Genomic DNA, 20104 nt, shown 5'->3' on the forward strand with positions numbered 1-20104 from the left:
TCTAAACCCTTCCTATTAATATATCCATCCAGATGCCTTTCAAATGTTGTAATTGTACCAACCTCCACCACTTCCTCTGGCAACTCATTTCATACATGCACCACCCTCTGCGTGAAAAGGTTGCCCCTTAGGTCTCTTTTAAATGTTTCCCCTCTCGTCCTAAACCTATGCCCTCTAGTTCTGGACTCCCCATCCCAAGGAAAACACCTTGTCTATTGACCCTATCAATGCTCATCGTGATTTTATAAAACTCTATTAGGTCACCCCTCAGACTCCGATGCTCCAGGAAAACAGCCCCAGCCTGTTTAGCCTCTCCCTCCAACCCTGGCAACATCCTTGTAAATCTTTTCTGAACCCTTTCAAATTTCACAATATCGTTCTTATAGGAGGGAGACCAGAATTGTACACAATATTCCAAAAGTGGCCTAACCAATGTCCTGTACAGCCGCAACATGACCTCCCAACTCCTGTACTCAATGCTCTGACCAATAAAGGAAAGCATACCAAATGCCTTCTTCACTATCCTATTTACCTGCAACTCCACTTTCAAGGTACTATGAAGCTGCACTCCAAGGTCTCTGTTCAGCAACACTCCCTGGGACCTTACCATTAAGTGCAGAAATCCTGCTCTGATTTACCTTTCTCGTTTCTTGCTAGAAGCAGAGAAAATACTGGAGAAACTCAGCAGGTCTGGCAACTGGAGAAGAGAATCATATGATCTCAAAACATTAACACATTTTCTCTCATCAATGATGCTGCCAGACCTCCTCCATTTCTCCAGCATCTTCTGTGCTTGTTTCAAATTTCTAGCATCTGCAGTATTTTGCTTTTATTCACTTTTTGCTGTTGTACTTGCCAACAATAGTCCCCGACTACCCTTTCCTTCCTGTGTCTTTTAGAAAACTCAAATACTCCTGAACATTTAGTACCTAGTTCTGATCACCTGGTAATCATTCTCCGTAATGACTGTAAGATTATATTTGTTAACCCTGGTTTTGTGCTGTTAATTTACAAATCTTTGGGCAACTAGGAATATCCATGTTATGCTGGAGAATTTAAAAAATCTCTTTTGTTCCAATAAAGGGTGCCCTCTCTTTTCAGAACACACTATGAAGCAATTTTTAATCAGGAGCTTGGTGGGATGATCTGGCTGAAACATGATTCACAAGAGAGAAGACCTTAACCCTGCTGACCACTGCTTTATTTACACGCTCCAAGCCAATGTGAAATACTATGTAGCCCAGGGAAAGAAGAAACTCTTGCAGATAGCTGAATACCTCCTTGCTTGACCATCCCGAATATTCATCCAAAATAAGATTAATTAGTTAAGATTGAGATAAGCTCAAGGGGCTGAAAGACCTACCTTCCCTCCTAATTTGTACGTTTGCATGTAAGAGTTAAGTAAAAATGTCTTTTAAAAGCAGAAAGTGTTAAATCATCTTGTGCACAGTAGATACCTGCAAGGAAAAGGTGAGCTCTAAATCGGTCTCCATCAAGCCACCTGGGGGGAGAAGATATTCATTCGATCTTAGGATTCGCTTCGAGCCCTACAATGCACCAAAATGAGAAAGAGCTATTACAGAGTCATAGAGTCAAGCATTCTGTGTAAATCAACCCAGTGAGAGCACTGCCGTTGGAAGACTCTCCACCTCCTTCGGAATGTAGTAAGATTGTTTTCAAGGGAACCCCATCTGAAAAGAGGATATAATGATGCTGAGAGAGCAATCTAGTGTTAAAGTAAAGCAGTATCTAAACATGCTGTTCAAACTAAGACAAGATCATTGTATTACTGAAAAAAGACACATTTTGTCGAAGCTTTGTCTTTCAATCATCAGGATATTTCACAAGAATACAAAGACAAGAGGAAAGCCAACATTTACACTGCAAGAGAGGAAAGTACTGATTTGTTACCAAGAAGATTCTGCTGTGGAGGCATTACCATAAAAAATGCACCCTGTAATGCTGATTGACAGTTAACAGCCAGTCTTTGTTAAACTTTATATCATGTAACTTGATTGGTTGAAGGATTGCCATAGAGTCATACAGCACAGAAATAGATACTTTAGTCCAACCTGCCCACGCTGACCAGGTTTCTCAAAGTAATTTAGACCTCATTTGCCCACACCTGGCCCATAACCTTCTAAATCGTTCTTATTCATATTTAAATGTTGTAACTGTATCTGCACCTATAACATCCTCTGGCAGTTCATTCCACACATCAACCATGCTCTGTGTTAAAAAGCTGCCCCTCTGGTCCCTTTTAAATTTTTCTCTTCCCACCTTAAACAGTAGCATATTCTCCAGTCTCACCACATAACTGTTTCTCATCTTGGGTTCCTTTCTAACACTTCTGGAAGATTATACCATCCTTCATAGATAATGGTTTCCAAAACTGGGCAATATCCCAACTGAATCAGAATCACTATGATGCAGAAAGAGGCCACTTGGGCCTTAGGCCGTCACCTGCACATTATTTATCTCCAAATAATAATTCCCTGTCCTCTCCAGTGTCTCAATCAAACCTTCCTCCACCACATTTCTCGGCAGTGCATTGCATAGTTAACTATTTATTGACTGAGTGTCAAAGCTTTTTCCCACATCAGACATATGCCCTGAGAAATGAACCTTTGTGAGTTGTAACAGGCACAATGCATTATCATGAGAAAAGTACTTGTGTATTAATACATGTAACTTCAAGTACATTCAGAATGCCATACTACGACCTGACTGACAATGCTAAACCCTCCACACACTCACCAAAAACCCATCATTCCTGGCACCAATCATAACAATACCATACCTATAACCTCCAAAGTGGAGTGTGAAAGGAAACCATTTGTTGGAGATGTGCAAACTGTTTCAGGCAAGTTGTAAAGGAATGACTTATTCCATGACAGAGAGAGAGAAAGCAGCTGACCTGTTTCAGACTTTCTGCCTATGCAAAACCAGCTCAACAACACCAGAAATTAAATCAATGTGTTTCAGGGTGACTCTCGCTCCTCACCAACTCATGTGGAGCCTCTTCCATGGATATAACAAGCTGAATATACTACCTACCTACCAACAGATGTGGAGACATGGTGGCATAATGAAGAGGGCATAGGGTGGTGACTGTGGGTCAAAAGATGGGGAACTATCTGGATGGAACTTCAGGCAGTTTGCGCTTGGTAGACACCCAAGATACACCTATTGGCATAACTCCACTGATACCAGAAACACTCACGGACATACCTCATTCCTCCATAGAGACACAGAATAGAAAAAGGCCGTTCAGTCCATTGAGTCTGCACCAAAAACATCAACCACCTACTATTCGAATTCCATTTTCCAACCCTTGGACTGTAAGTGCACATCTAAACACTTTCCACACTCTGAGTGAAAAAGGTTTTCCTCACATCTCCTCCACACCTCCTGGCCCTACTTTAGATCTCTGTCCCCTGGTCATTGATCCCTTCATCAAGGGGAAATGTTCCTTCTGTCTACCACCCCATTTATACCCCTCACCATTTTATTCCACTTGACCATGTCCCCTCTCAGTCTCCTCTGCTCTAAGGAAAACAATCCTAGTCTGTCGTAATTGAAACTCTTCAGTCATTTGTAGTCAATGCATACCTTCCTCAGAAATGTTCACAATATTTCACAGACTTTGAAAGGCATTGACTGCAGTTATTGTGAACACAACAAGACCATACAAACAAGACAACACATGAGCAAAATACTGTTGACACTGAAAGTCGGAAGTAAAAATGGAAAACGCTGGAGAAGTTCAGCTGGTCTGGCAGTATCTGTGGAAAGAAAAACAGCCAACATTTCAGACCGATAATTTTATGTCAAAGTTCTAACAACTTTTGGAGTTTATAACTAGATGACAGTTCTGTAGCTCCATATTTTCTCAACCTCACATTTACCTCCATCTTCAACTCTCCAGTCCTCAATAAGATCATCCAACTCTCTCCCCCTGGCTGGTCCTCCACTACAGACTCTATTGACACAGACTTGAATGGATATGGCAGACAAGTGGTTTAGCCACTCACTGCCAGATCTGCCTGGGCCACATCAAACTACATTGGGTCCTGCTCTTGATAGCTAAAGCTGCTCATTATTCCAGGATCGTCCCGGAATGGAAAACAAACACCTGGACTCATTTCTTTTTATCTCTCCACCCTGGAGACTCCCTGCCTCTATTCCTGATGAAGGGCTTTTGCCTGAAATGTCGATTTTCCTGCTCCTCAGATGCTGCCTGACCTGCTGTGCTTTTCCAGCACCACTCTAATCTAAACTCTGGTTTCCAGCATCTGCAGTCCTCACTTTTGCCCCATTTCTCTACACGCTGCCTTAAGGCCTTTCCCCCAATTTCTTCACTCTTAGCTTCAACAATAAGTATGGAATGCAGGTTATTTTCCACAGACTGTGGTATAGTCTCACACGGGCAGCTCACACCTTGAATGCGTTATCTGGGCCGACATGACACCAATTGTTAAAGTTCACTTGAGAATGTAACTTTTAAAAAGGTTTTGTGATATGAAAGAACTAAAACCAACTTGGTCATTCTAAAAGATGAGAGACTTAACAAACAATCCAGGTCTTTTTCAATATAAAATTTCAGTTACATCACACTGTAAACGTTTGCGATAAATTCTGTGTCTTACAATCTTATTCTCCACAACCACCTGATGAAGGAGCACCACTCCGAAAGCTAGTGCTTCCAAATAAACCTGTTGAACTATAACCTGATGTTGTGTGATTTTTAACCCTGTTAGAATATTATGAGTTTCTATCAGACCCCCCAAATTATCAGACAGTTCATCTTTTTCACAATAGATAAACAGAAATTTATTTCACTTAAATATTGAGAAGTGTTGAAAATACATAAAAATATATTAACGACTGAAACCCAAACAATACTAGAAGATATTGAATTGTTGGATACTTTCTGAAATAAAAGGGGTTGATTGTCTTTAATAGCCTGAAGGCCTGCCTTGGAATAGACTATGGGGCTTCTGTGTTGATCGTTTTCAAACACCAGGAGAGTCATTAGGAAAACAAAGCAGCAGTAGGGAATGGTGAGGCTGCAAGATCTCTCTCCGGGTTGGAATTTGGTAACCTGACCAAGTCACCTCCTCACTCTCTCTGTACTGACCATCTGACTGTGTGGCACTCCCTCAGTACTGACCCTCCAACAATGTGGCACCCCCTCAGTACTGACCCTCTGACAGTGCAGCATTCCCTCTGTACTGAACATCCGACAGTGCAGAACTACCTCAGCACTGACCCTGCCTCACTGTGGCACTTCCTCATTACTGACCCTCCAATAGTATGGCACTCCCTCAGTATTGACCCCCCGACAATGTGTCACTCCCTCAGTGCTGACCCTCCGACAGTACAGCACTTCCTCAGTACTGATCCTCCAACAGTGTGGCGCTCCCACAGCACTGACCCTCTGACAGTAAAGCATTCCCTCAGTGCTGACCCTCCGACAGCATGGCACTCCCTCAGTATTGACCCTCTGACAGTGCGGCTCTCCCTCGGTAATGACCCATCGACAATGTGGCACTCCCTCAATACTGACCCTCCAACCCACCAACAATGTGGCCTTCCCTCAGTACTGACCCTTCAACAGTGCGATCTCCCTCAGCACTGACTCTCTGACAGTGTGGCACTCCCTCAGCACTGACCCTCTGACAGTGTGGCACTCCCTCAGTACTGACCCTCTGACAGTGCGGCACTCGCTCAGCACTGACCCTCTGACAGTGCGGCACTCCCTCAGTACTGATTCTCTGACAGTGCGGCGCTCCCACAGTACTGACCCTCTGACAGTGCGGCACTCCCTCAGTACTGACTCTCTGACAGTGCGACACTCCCTCAGTACTGACCCTCTAACAGTGCGGCATTCTCTCAGCACTGACCCTCTGACAGTGCGGCACTCCTTCAGTACTGACCCTCTGACAGTGCAGCTCTCCCTTGGTATTGACCCACTGTCAATGTGGCACTCCCTCAGCAATGATCCTCCAACAGTGCGGCACTCCCACAGTACTGACCTCCGATCCACCGACAGTATGGCCTTCCATCAGTACTGACCCTCCAACAGTGTAGCACTCCCTCAGCACTGACTCTCTGACAGTGTAGCACTCCCTCAGTACTGACCCTCTGACAGTGCGGCATTCCCTCAGTACTGACCCTCCGACAGTGCTACACTCACTCAGTACTGACCCTCTGACAGTGTGGCATTCCCTCAGTACTGACCCTCCGACAGTGTTGCACTCCCTCAATACTGAACCTCCGACAGTGCGGCACTCCCTCAGTACTGACCCTCTGACAGTGCGGCATTCTCTCAGTATTGACGCTCTGACAATGCAGCACTCCCTCAGTGCTGACCTTCTGACAGCGTGTCATTCCTTCAGCACTGACCCTCCGACAGTGCAGCAACCTGCTGTTCAAGCTAAGTCTTGGAATGGGGTTGAATTAGACAGCACTGTGACTCAGAGGTGAGTGTGATTTCAAGTGAACCAAGGTGACACTTGCAATGTACACCAGGATAGTTAAAGGACACCTTGAGAGCTGCAGTTTGGGATTGTGGTCCTTTTCCTTGGGAATTAATTCCTGCATGCATATATGTATAAATGAAACAAAACTCACAGCTGGCAGTTAAAATGATATTTTTAAATTGTCTGGCAACATTTGACTGTATTAGGGTGTGGAAAGCTAAAACTGCAGCTGTTGTAGCATTATGAGGTTTAATTGATTCCTAATGTAGCTCTGCCTGCCTGCATCATACAGTGTCAGGTAACAAGACCTGGGAAATATAATGAATGTTCCCAACATGCGGAAGGTATCATTTTTGAAAATCATTTCAGTTTTGCATTATTGGTAAGGATTAAAATCTGCATCAACAAGATGACTGGATTTGAAAAGCTGCCACATTTTGCTGTGGCAGTGTGGGGTAAAGGAACAATCAAGTCAGCCTTTTGGTATTTTGGTGAGTGTGCAGACATTGGCAAGGAATCTCAGTGTCTGGGAGGGGAGCCTGATCCCTGGTATAATTTGTTAAATGTGTACATGCTGGCTGGGCTAGCATTTAATGTCCTCCCTATTTAAATCCCAATTACTTCACCGTTGGCAGCCATGCCTTCAGCTGCCTGGGCTCTAAGTTCTGGAGTCACAACCTACAAATCTCCACCTCATGTCTCACTGTCACATAATTTATTTTAAAACACTTCTGTGAAGTACTTTGGAATACTTTATCATTTAAAAGATATTATATAAATACAAGTGGTCCCTGTTGGCTATTCTGATCTCAGGACGTGCAGGGTAATTATCCTGAAATGTTGCATTGGAGATAAATCTCATCAGCAGCTTCCCAGATGCTGCGTTGGGTGATTAGTTCACCTGAAAGTGGTGTATCCTCTGAAGGACATTTAACATGACATACAAACAAATGTAGAGGAGCATGTGGAGGGGTGATAATTAAGTTTGAGGATGACCCAAGGATTGGCTGGGTGGTTGGCAGTGAGGAAGAGAGTCTTGGGTTACAGTGGATATTAACAGATTGGTCAGATGGGCAGGTTAGTGACAGATGGAATTTAACCCTGACCACTGAGAGGTGATATACTTTGGAAGAAGGAACAAAACTATGGAGTACACAATGAATGGCAGGTCATGAAGAAGCTCAGAGAATGCTAGTCTACAGATTCCTGAAAGTGGCAGGTCAAGTTAATCAGGTAGTTTAGATTAGATTAGATTAGACTTACAGTGTGGAAACAGGCCCTTCGGCCCAACAAGTCCACACCGACCCGCCAAAGCGCAACCCACCCATACCCCTACATTTACCCCTTACCTAACACTACGGGCAATTTAGCATGGCCAATTCACCTGACCTGCACATCTTTGGACTGTGGGAGGAAACCGGAGCACCCGGAGGAAACCCACGCAGACACGGGGAGAACGTGCAAACTCCACACAGTCAGTCGCCTGAGTCGGGAATTGAACCCAGGTCTCAGGCGCTGTGAGGCAGCAGTGCTAACCACCGTGCCACCGTGCCGCCCACTGAAGTTATGAAGGCACTAATATAAAACAAAAAACTGCAAGTGCTGAAGATCTGAAACAAAACAGAAATGTTGGAGGAATTCAGCAGAACTGGTAATATTTGTGGGAGAAAGCACAGTTAATGTTTCAAGTCCACTGAACCTTTTTCAGACCTTAGTGTTCGATGACTCTGAGATATGATAGTGGGAATGATATCACAGGCATTGTGGCATTGGAATTCAAATGGGAAGCCAGGTGAAAGGGGTTGGAGAGACAGTGGGATGGAGACACAGTGGGAAAGAGAGGCAGTGGGACAGAGAGGGAGTGGGAAAGAGAGGCAGTGGGACAGAGAGGGAGTGGGAAAGAGAGGGAGTGGGAAAGAGAGGCAGTGGGAAAGAGAGGCAGTGGGACAGAGAGGGAGTGGGAAAGAGAGGCAGTGGGAAAGAGAGGCAGTGAGACAGAGAGGGAGTGGGAAAGAGAGGCAGTGGGAAAGAGAGGCAGTGGGACAGAGAGGGAGTGGGAAAGAGAGGCAGTGGGACAGAGAGGGAGTGGGAAAGAGAGGGAGTGGGAAAGAGAGGCAGTGGGAAAGAGAGGCAGTGGGACAGACAAGCTGTGGGATGGAGAGACAATGGGGTAGACAGGCAGTGGAACAGAGAGGCAATGGGATGGAGAGGCAGTGGGACAGAGAAGCAGAAGGACAGACAGGCAGTGGGATGGAGAGATAGTGGGATAGAGAGCTAGTGGGAAGGACAGACAGGCAGTGGGATGGAGAGATAGTGGGATGGAGAGCTAGTGGGAAGGACAGACAGGCAGTGGGATGGAGAGATAGTGGGATAGAGAGCTAGTGGGAATGACAGACAGGCAGTGGGATGGAGAGACAGTGGGATGGAGAGCTAGTGGGAATGACAGGCAGTGGGATGGAGAGATAGTGGGATAGAGAGCTAGTGGGAAGGACAGACAGGCAGTGGGATGGAGAGACAGTTGGACATACATGTAATGGAATGGACAGGCAGTGGGACAGAGAGGAGTGGGATGGAGAGACAGTGGATAGAAAAGTGTTGAGTGGAGAGACAGTGGGATGGCGTGATGGAGGGATAGAGAGGGAGTGGGATGGAGAAGGAGTGGGTCAGAGAAACAGTGAGATGGAGATGTAGTGGGAAGGACAAGCAGTGGGATGGAAAGGCAGTGGTACAGAGAGATAATGGGTGGAGAGGCAGTGGGACAGAGTGGAGTGGGTGGAGAGACAGTGAGATAGAAAAGCGGTGTGTGGAGAGACAGTGGGATGGAGAGGCAGTGAGATGGAGAGACAGTGGGATGGAGAGGGATTGTAATGGAAAGGGAGTGGGATGGAGAGGGAGTAGGTGGAGAGACAGTAGGATGGAGAGGGAGTGGGTGGAGAGACAGTGGGATGGAGGGGGAGTGGGATGGAGGGGGAGTGGGTGGAGCAACTCTGTGACTGAGTGAGAGTGAGATGGTGAGTGAGTGGCTTTACCAGCTACTATAATGGGAAGCCAGTGGGTTGGGAAGACAGTGGAATGGAAAGATAGTGAAGTCTTTTTGATTCTCTTTTTGATGATTAGTTGTAGGCCTAGATTGCTGGTCAGTTGAGAGCACAGCACATCCCTTCTCTCCAGGCCAAAGATCAATGCTCTAAATAAGAGAGTGAGAAGAAGAGGAAAGAGAAAGGAGCTAAATGATCGGAATAGAAAATCTATCATAGAAGGGCGGAAGTCACAGGTTTATTTGAAATCACAAGCTTTCAGGGTGTTGCTCCTTCTACCTGATGAAGAAGCAGCGCTCCAAAAGTTTGTGATTTCAGATGGACCTGTTGGACTATAATCTGGTGTCACTTGATTTCTGACCTTGTCCACCACAGTCCAACAGTGGCAACGCCACATCATTTTAAAAGGACAAAGAGATACATCTACATGAGGAAATGATGCTGCAGTGATAATGTCACTGGTGGAGAAAACCAGAACTCAGGTGAATGCTTAAAGCTAAGTTCCCTGATGTGAATTTGGAAATTCCACAATGGGAGCTGGTGGAATTTATATTCATAGAGTCATAGAGATGTACAGTATGGAAACAGACCCTTCGGTCCAACCTGTCCATGCCGACCAGATATCCCAAACCAATCTACTCCCACCTGCCAGCACCCGGCACATATCCCTCCAAACCCTTCCTATTCATATACCCATCCAAATGCCTCTTAAATGTTGCAATTGTACTGGCCTCCACCACTTCCTCTGGCAGCTCATTCCATGCCCATACTACACTCTGTGTGAAAAAGTTGCCCCGTAGGTCTCTTTTATATCTTTCCCCTCTCACCCTAAACCTATGTCCGCTAGGTCTGGACTCCCCCACCCCAGGGAAAAGACTTTGCCTATTTACCGTATCCATGCCCCTCATAATTTTGTAAACCTCTATAAGGTCACCCCTCAGCCTCTGATGCTCCAGGGAAAACAGCCCCAGCCTGTTCAGCCTCTCCCTATAGCTCAAGTCCTCCAAACCTGGCAACATCCTTGTAAATCTTTTCTGAACCCTTTCGAGTTTCACAACATCTTTGCGATAGGAAGGAGACCAAAATTGCACGCAATAATCCAACATAGCCTAACCAATGATTTGTACAGCTGCAACATGACCTCCCAACTCCTGTACTCAATACTCTGACCAATAAAAGAAAGCATACCAAACACCTTCTTCACTATCTTATCTACCTGCGACTCCACTTTCAAGGAGCTATGAACCTGCACTCCAAGGTCTCTTTGTTCAGCAACACTCCCTAGGACCTTACCATTAAATGTATAAGTCCTGCCCTGATTTGCTTTCCCAAAATGCAGCACCTCGCATTTATCGAAATTAAACTCCATCTGCCGCTTCTCAGCCCATTGGCCCATCTGGTCAAGATCCTGTTGTAATCTGAGGTAACCTTCTTTACTGTCCACTACATCTCCAATTTTGGTGTCATCTGCAAACTTACTAACTGTACCTCTTATGCTCACATCCAAATCATTTATGTAAATTACAAAAAAGTAGAGGTCCCAGTACTGATCCTTGTGGCACTCCACCGGTCACTGGCCTCCAGTCAGAAAAACAACCCTCCATCACCACCCTCTGTCTTCTACCTTTGGGTCTGTTCTGTATCCAAATGGCTACTTCTCTCTGTATTCCATGAGATCTAACCTTGCTAATCAGTCTCCCATGGGGAACCTTGTCGAACGCCTTACTGTTCTTTTCCTAAATCACTCAAATCACTCGAAATAGTCCATTCTTTGCTGACCAGTCCCATTCCTTCATCTTTTTGAATGAAATCACCCCTAACTCGAAGCAGGAGAATGGCTTAGAATTAGTTTGAACAGGTACAGTTATCTATCTGTTCCTCTTGTTTTTCTGTAATCTTGTGGTCATAGAAGCATGAGTCAATAGCAACCCATTAATTCCATCCATAGTGAAAATGGATTTTAGCAGAGATATTAAATATTGAGACAATAATTATGTAACAGTGAGGGATTTGTTCGCTGTCCTGTTTTCTTCTTTGTTGTTTGACGAGTGAGGACTCATTCTGTGTACCAGTTGCTCAGGTACATCACTCAAGTCAGCATTCTTCATGTTTGAGGGACAGATGAGGAGGAGGCAGTGGTGATGAGAGGGAAGGAGAGAAAGAGAAAGTTTCCTTTAGAATCTGAGCATTAAGAAAGTCTCTCTTGTGTTTGCATTGTCTGCTTGGTTTTGGCTGGTTGGAATCAAATAATGCAACTAACTGGGATTTTTAAAATTTACTTGCAGGATGTTCATTGTGCTGGCTGGGCCAGCATTTATTGCTCATTGGGATTGCTCTTGAGAAGGTGGTGTGAAAGTAGCTGCTGTCCATGTACTGTAGGTAGATCCCCAATGCCATTAAGGAAGGAATTCTGGGATTTTGATCCTGCGTCACTTAAGAAACAGTGATATATTTCCATGTCAGGATGTTGAGTGGCTTGGAGGGGAACTTGCAGGGGTGGTGTTCCCATCTGCTGCCCTTGTCCTTTGAGATGGAAGTGGGTTTGGAAGGTGCTGTCTAAGGATCTTTGGTGAATGCCTCTGTGCTCTGTGTCTTGTAGATAGCACACACTGTTGCAACTGAGTGTAGGTGGTGGAGGGAGTGGTATGCTTATGGATGTGCCAATTAAATGGGTGCTTTATCCTGGATGGTGTCAAGCTTCTTGAGCTGCACCATCTAGGCAAGTGGACTTGTGCCTTGTAGATGGTGGCCAGTCTCTGAGGAGTCAGGAGGTGAGTTACTCATCACAGTATTCGTAGCCTCTGACTTACTGTTGTAGCCACTGTTGAAAATGTGTTGCTGGAAAAGCGCAGCAGGTCAGGCAGCATCCAAGGAGCAGGAGATTTAACGTTTCGGGCATAAGTCCATCCTCACAGTTGTAGCCACTGTGTTTATGTGGTAAGTCCATTTTTTTTCTGGCCAATTATAACTCCCAGATTGTTGATAGTGAGGTGTTCAGTGATGGTACACACTGAAGAGTGGGTGGAGAGGCAGTGGGATGGAGAGGGAGTGGGTGGAAAGGGGGTGGGATGGAGAGAGAGTAGGTGGAGAGGCAGTGGGATGGAGGGGGAGTGGGATGGAGGGGGAGTGGGTGAAGAGTTCTCCATGTATTCCGTGAGATCTAACCTTGCTAACCAGTCTCCCATGGGGAACCTTGTCAAATGTCTTACTGAAGTCCATACAGATTACATCTACTGCTCTGCCCTCATCAATCCTCTTTATTACTTCTTTAAAAAAACTCAATCAAGTTTGTGAGACATGATAATTCTGGTTCACGTTCAAATTCAACAAGATCTGGACAGTATCCAGGGTTGTGCTGAGAGACAAATAACATTTATACCACACAAATACCAGACAATGACCATCTCCAATACCAGACAATCCAACCACCATCCACTGACTGAAATAACTCCATGGAGGCCAGCGTCCCATCACCAAGTCACTCTTTATTTACATATAACCATTCCTTGACTCTAGTACTGCCTCATTCAGAGTCAGCTATTAGAGTGGCAGGATCTCTGACACTTACTTTTTTTATCTGTCAGCCAGGGCTCCCTGATTGGACCAGATTACGGCCCCAATTGGGGAACTCACATTCTATGAGGTCTGTCAGGCTGAGCTTGTTACAACCATTAGAGTTACCATCACTGAACCCCTCACTATCAACATCCTGGGAGTTACAATTGGCCAGAAAAAAAATGGACTTACCACATAAACACAGTGGCTACAACAGCAAGTCAGAGGCTACGAATACTCACCTCCTGACTCCTCAGAGACTGGCCACCATCTACAAGGCACAAGTCCACTTATGGTGCAGCTCAAGAAGCTTGACACCATCCAGGATAAAGCACCCATTTAATTGGCACATCCATAAGCATACCACTCCCTCCACCACCTACACTCAGTTGCAACAGTGTGTGCTATCTACAAGACACAGAGCACAGAGGCATTCACCAAAGATCCTTAGACAGCACCTTCCAAACCCACTTCCATCTCGAAGGACAAGGGCAGCAGATGGGAACACCACCCCTGCAAGTTCCCCTCCAAGCCACTCAACATCCTGACATGGAAATATATCACTGTTTCTTAAGTGACGCAGGATCAAAATCCCAGAATTCCTTCCTTAATGGCATTGGGGATCTACCTACAGTACATGGACAGCAGCTACTTTCACACCACCTTCTCAAGAGCAATCCCAATGAGCAATAAATGCTGGCCCAGCCAGCACAATGAACATCCTGCAAGTAAATTTTAAAAATCCCAGTTAGTTGCATTATTTGATTCCAACCAGCCAAAACCAAGCAGACAATGCAAACACAAGAGAGACTTTCTTAATGCTCAGATTCTAAAGGAAACTTTCTCTTTCTCTCCTTCCCTCTCATCACCACTGCCTCCTCCTCATCTGTCCCTCAAACATGAAGAATGCTGACTTGAGTGATGTACCTGAGCAACTGGTACACAGAATGAGTCCTCACTCGTCAAACAACAAAGAAGAAAACAGGACAGCGAACAAATCCCTCACTGTTACATAATTATTGTCTCAATATTTAATATCTCTGCTAAAACCCATTTTCACTATGGATGGAATTAATGGGTTGCTATTGACTCATGCTTCTATGACCACAAGATTACAGAAAAACAAGAGGAACAGATAGATAACTGTACCTGTTCAAACTAATTCTAAGCCATTCTCCTGCTTCGAGTTAGGGGTGATTTCATTCAAAAAGATGAAGGAATGGGACTGGTCAGCAAAGAATGGACTATTTCGAGTGATTTGAGTGATTTAGGAAAAGAACAGTAAGGCGTTCGACAAGGTTCCCCATGGGAGACTGATTAGCAAGGTTAGATCTCATGGAATACAGGGAGAAGTAGCCATTTGGATATAGAACAGGCTCAAAGTAGAGGACAGAGGGTGGTGATGGAGGGTTGTTTTTCTGACTGGAGGCCTGTGACCGGTGGAGTGCCACAAGGATCAGTACTGGGTCCTCTACTTTTTTGTCATTTACATAAATGATTTGGATGTGAGCATAACAGGTACAGTTAGTAAGTTTGCAGATGACACCAAAATTGGAGATGTAGTGGACAGTAAAGAAGGTTACCTCAGATTACAACAGGATCTTGACCAGATGGGCCAATGGGCTGAGAAGCGGCAGATGGAGTTGAATTCAGATAAATGCGAGGTGCTGCATTTTGGGAAAGCAAATCAGGGCAGGACTTATACACTTAATGGTAAGGTCCTAGGGAGTATTGCTGAACAAAGAGACCTTGGAGTGCAGGTTCATAGCTCCTTAATAGTGGAGTCGCAGGTAGATAAGATAGTGAAGAAGGCGTTTGGTCTGCTTTCTTTTATTGGTCAGAGTACTGAATACAGGAGTTGGGAGGTCATGTTGCAGCTGTACAAATCATTGGTTAGGCCATGTGGGATTATTGCGTGCAATTTTGGTTCCTATCGCAAAGATGTTGTGAAACTCGAAAGGGTTCAGAAAAGATTTACAAGGAGGTTGCCAGGTTTGGAGGACTTGAGCTATAGGGAGAGGCTGAACAGGCTGGGGCTGTTTTCCCTGGAGCATCAAAGCTGAGGGGTGACCTTATAGAGGTTTACAAAATTATGAGGGGCATGGATACGGTAAATAGGCAAAGTCTTTTCCCTGGGGTCGGGGAGTCCAGACCTAGAGGGCATAGGTTTAGGGTGAGAGGGGAAAGATATAAAAGAGACCTACGGGGCAACTTTTTCACACAGAGTGTGGTATGGGCATGGAATGAGCTGCCAGAGGAAGTGGTGGAGGCTAGTACAATTGCAACATTTAAGAGGCATTTGGATGGGTATATGAAATGGAAGGGTTTGGAGAGATGTGGGCCGAGTGCTGACAGGTGGGAGTAGATTGGTTTGGGATATCTGGTCGGCATGGACAGGTTGGACCGAAGGGCCTGTTTCCATGCTGCACATCTCTATGACTCTTGATCAGGATAAACTATTTTACACGAAGAGTTTGAAAACTGTGGAATGAGTGAGTGCATCAGTGATTGCAGCAGAGATCATATCAACATTTCCAAACAGATTCTCTGGATCATCATAGGAAAAGGGACCAACAAATTCAGTAACGGAGTATGTACAGGATATTGGAACTCAGAGTAAAAAGTGAGGTCTGCAGATGCTGGAGATCAGAGTTGAAAATGTGTTGCTGGTTAAAGCACAGCAGGTTAGGCAGCATCCAAGGAACAGGAAATTCGACGTTTCGGGCCAGAGCCCTTCTCATTCCTGATGAAGGGCTCTGGCCCGAAACGTCGAATTTCCTGTTCCTTGGATGCTGCCTAACCTGCTGTGCTTTAACCAGCAACACATTTTCAGCTATCGGAACTATCACTCATGCAGAGAATGTAAACTATCACAGCCTGTGTGGCCCATCTCGGTGTGGAATTTTTATTTAATTCTGCATGCGTAATTTTCCATTCACTTAAGTAGCGTGAACAATTGTGAAGTTAGGAAAATACAATAAAAATGGAAACATTCTATTTTTGATATCAAGAACAAGGAAAGTCTGATTATCCCATGAGGTTTAATTGACAAGTTCTAAATCTTACTAATGAGCAGTGACTACCTTATTTTCATACATTTGCATCTCTTTATCAGCCCAATGTTTTACTTCTATACAGCTTCCAGTTCTCTGAGAAAATAAATGGCACTAAATCCGATTACAGAAGTCAGAGTGCTAATCTGGCAGCAGCACATCGATCTCCAGACCTTCAGTCAAGACTATCTTCACCACAAGATGCCAGCATGCTCCATGGACACTGGCCTCTTCCACACATGTCAGCATTGTACTCACACCTGCTGTCATGCTAACTCACACACCACTTCAGCCCATCACTTTGGAGCTGAGGAACAATTATGACTTGCATGCTTCTACCAGTTCACTTTGACACAAGTGCATTCACGTCTCATGCATCTACACATGGTGCAACTTCTGGCTCTTAGTTTACTTTGTTAGCACTAACTCACTTTGCACTTACTGGGAAGCTCCCAGCCTCTGTGCCTTGCCTTGCCTTGCTTTATTATTGCAGAGGGAGGGGCAAACAGCTTGTCACAGTTTGGAAGATTGAACAGCCAAGGGGGTGGACGTATTGCTGTACGGTCCAGAGTTAAGTCGGACCTACAACAAGTGCCAGCAGCTCACACAGAAAATGCATCAAGCAAATAGTTTAACTCCCTCCCAACCCCTTATCGATGGTACAGCCATCTCTGGTAAGCCTATCCTGTGTACCACTAAGGGAGGGTAACTGTACTGTCTAGGAATTTATGAGGTGTAAGACAATAGCTGTAGGGATAGAGACTTTTTGATTTGATTTGATTTATTATTGCCACATGTACGTAGGTACAGTGAAACGTTTTGTTGTGTGTACAGCACAGGCAGATCATACTATACAAAATACATTTGGGTAATACAACAGAGCGAGGAATACAATGAGTATAAACAAGGAGCATAAACAGAGAGATCAATCGGCCTTGACTGGTACTTATTCTGTTGTTTCTCAGTTCATCCTTCCTTCCAAAAAAAGCCCTTTTTAATCATGAGTGAATTGATCCACCACTTCCCTGTGGTGTCACTGTTTGCTTCCCTCAGTCAGCAGTTCCTGAAGTCATATTAAACTATCCCTCCACTCTCTCAATATATCCTCTTAATTCCTCCTCTCTTGCTGCTGCATTGCAATTGAAGTGATCTACTCTGTTCCCCTTTATTTATTTTGCTTGTTACCTCCTCAAAGAATTCAAATATATTTGTTAGCCATGGGCCTATGGTACTTGTGACAATAATAAATCAAATCAAATCAAAAAGTCTCTATCCCTACAGCTATTGTCTTATACCTCATAAATTCCTAGACAGTACAGTTACCCTCCCTTAGTGGCATGGGTGGCACGGTGGCACAGTGGGCGGCACAGTGGCACAGTGGTTAGCACTGATGCCTCACAGCGCTAGAGACCCGGGTTCAAATCCCACCTCAGGCGACTCTCTGTGTGGAGTTTGCACATTCTCCCTGTGCCTGTGTGGGTGCTGCAGTTTCCTCCCACAATCCAAAAATGTGCAGGTTAGGTGAATTGGCTATAATAAATTCCCCGTAGTGTTCGATGAAGGGGTAAATGTAGAGGAATGGGTCTGGGTGGGTTGCGGGTCGGTGTGGACTTGTTGGGCCGAAGGGCCTGTTTCCACACTGTAAGTAATCTAATCTAATCTAATCATGATTTCCCCCTCATGAAGCCATGCTGACTCTGCTCAATCATATTAAGCATTTCTAAAGCTGTGGCTATGGAAAATGTTAGTCTGTTATAAAGGATGTAACAGCAATGGATGAAATAGATTTGAATTTTCAGAAGATATTTGATAAGGTATCATACATGAGGCTACTTACTAAGATAAGAGTCCAAGGTGTTGGGGGCAGTGTATTAGTGTGAATAGAGGACTAGGTAACTAATAAAAGATACAGAGTTTGGATAGAGGGGGCATTTTCAGAATCAGGGATCAGGACTGGAGTCACAATGATTTACAACATACATTAATGAATTGGATGAGGAATGTGAATGTGCCATTGCAGATGACACAAGTTCCTTTGATATGATTCTGTGATTGTGATTAGTGTATGGAAAAGCTCTCCCAGCTTTGACACACAATAATAGTAAGAAGGACAAGCACGATTGTTAAAAGTCACACAATACCAGGTTATAGTCCAACAGGCTTAATTAGAAGCACACTAGCTTTCGGAGCACAACTCCTTCATCAGGTGATTGTCCACAATCCAATTAAACCTGTTGGACTATAACCTGGTGTTGTGTGATTTTTAACTTTGTACACCCCAGTCCAACACCAGCATTTTCAAATCATGCAGGATTGTAGTTGCGTCTGGTGCCTAGGGGGTGTGGGATCTGTCTGGTTTCATCCCTTACAGTGGTGTATTCGTGAGTCAACCTCATTAATCTGTTTACTTAACTAGGTTACTGAAATCAAACATAAGTTTTTTTTATTTAAAGCAACAACTTGAGATATTAATTAGCTGTGTTTTTCATTAAATTCAAATTAGACCATAATATATAAGGCACAGGAGCAGAAATTAGGCCACTCAGCCCATTGAGTCTGCTCTGTATTCAATCATGGCAGGTAGGTTTCTCAACCCATTCTCCTGCTTTCTCCCTGTAACCTTTGATCCCCTTGACAAACAAGAATCTATCTATCTCTGTCTCAAATGTACTCACTGACCTGGCCTCCACAGCCTTCTGTGGCAATTAATTCCATAGATTCACCACTCTCTGGATGAAGAAATTTCTCCTCATCTTCATTCTAAAGGGTCTTCCCTTTACTCTAAGGCTGTTCCCTCGAGTTCTAGTCTCTCCTGCTAATGGAAACATCTTCCCAATGTCCACTTTGTCCAGGCCATTCAGTATTCTGTATGTTTCAACTAGATCCCCAACCATCCCCCATCCTTCTAAACACCACTGAGTACAGACCCAGAATCCTCAAACATTCCTCATATGTTAAGCCTTTCATTCCTGGGATCATTCTCATGAATCTCCTATGGACCCTCTCCAGAGCCAGTACATCTTTGTAGAGGTATGCTGCCTAAAATTGCTCACAATATTCTAAATGTGGTCTGACCAGAGCCATATAAAGCCTCACAAGTACATTTCTGCTTTTATATTCTAGTCCTCCATATGTGCCTTCAGCATCTAGTCCTGGATTAACAGTCCACTAATGTTGCCTTTATGCCAGCTTCTCCCCAATATTTCACATTGTAAATGTGGAATTTGACTGAATTTAATTTGAATTATTACTGTCATATGTACTTAGTAAAAAGTTTTGTTTTACTAGCAATACTTGCAGGACATGCTATTAGGGTAATAGAACAAAGCGATTTAATGCTACAGTTGCAGAGGAAGTGCACAACGAGCGAGATCATCGTTAAATTTGAAATTTGAGAGGTCCATTCAGAAGTCTAATTCAGCAGGGAAGAAGCTGTTCTTGAATCTGTTGGTATGTGTGTTTAAGCTTTTGTATTCTGCCCAAGATGGTGGAAACACTTGGTAGCACAAGGAACTGGAACGGTCTCAAAGCCATTGACACCCATGTTAACAATTCTCACACAATGCTCAGCTTCTTCCACATAAGAGAAGTCTGCAATTAATGTTGAGTTTGGATTTCACATCACTGTGATATTGAGCAAATTGGGTTTTCTGTATGTACTCACAAATTTAACTTACAAAGACTGAAAAAACAAGTCGTTTTTAAATTACTCTTTCATCCAAGTGTTGCTTATATTGGGATAATAAAGCAACCAGTTAAAACTTAGAGTATGTGAACATTGTGAAATGAAAAAATAGTTGGAACAAGTGTTAGATAGTAACTTCAGGAAGAGGTGGAGAAGCTCAGTAGGTCTGGCAGCATCTGTGGAGACAGAAACAAAGTTAAACTTCCGAGTTCAGTATGACCCTTCTCCAGATTCAGATTTCCAGTATCTGCAGTTTTTAGTTTTTATTAAATAACAATACCATTGCTT

The 20104-nt window shown here is 44.2% G+C and overlaps 1 protein-coding gene across 6 annotated transcripts in view; it reads right to left on the reverse strand.

The window, feature by feature from the left end:
- LOC132836138 (phosphofurin acidic cluster sorting protein 2-like) overlaps positions 1-20104 on the reverse strand; it is a 481204-nt gene that overhangs the window by 230434 nt on the left and 230666 nt on the right. For 4 of the 6 annotated variants that reach the window (XR_009647339.1, XR_009647338.1, XM_060855469.1 and 1 more), the window contains exon 3: positions 1458-1547. The exons of 1 other annotated variant lie outside the window; for it this stretch is intronic. Coding sequence is in view for 3 of the 5 variants with exons in the window: in XM_060855469.1 (XP_060711452.1) it covers positions 1458-1547 (90 nt within the window). In the remaining 2 variants the exon portion in view is untranslated. The remainder of the gene's footprint in view (positions 1-1457; positions 1548-20104) is intronic. One more of the 6 variants, XM_060855486.1, reaches the window with a different exon arrangement.

This window comes from Hemiscyllium ocellatum, chromosome 3 (genome assembly GCF_020745735.1).
Source record: "Hemiscyllium ocellatum isolate sHemOce1 chromosome 3, sHemOce1.pat.X.cur, whole genome shotgun sequence".
Classification (NCBI taxonomy): domain Eukaryota; kingdom Metazoa; phylum Chordata; class Chondrichthyes; order Orectolobiformes; family Hemiscylliidae; genus Hemiscyllium; species Hemiscyllium ocellatum.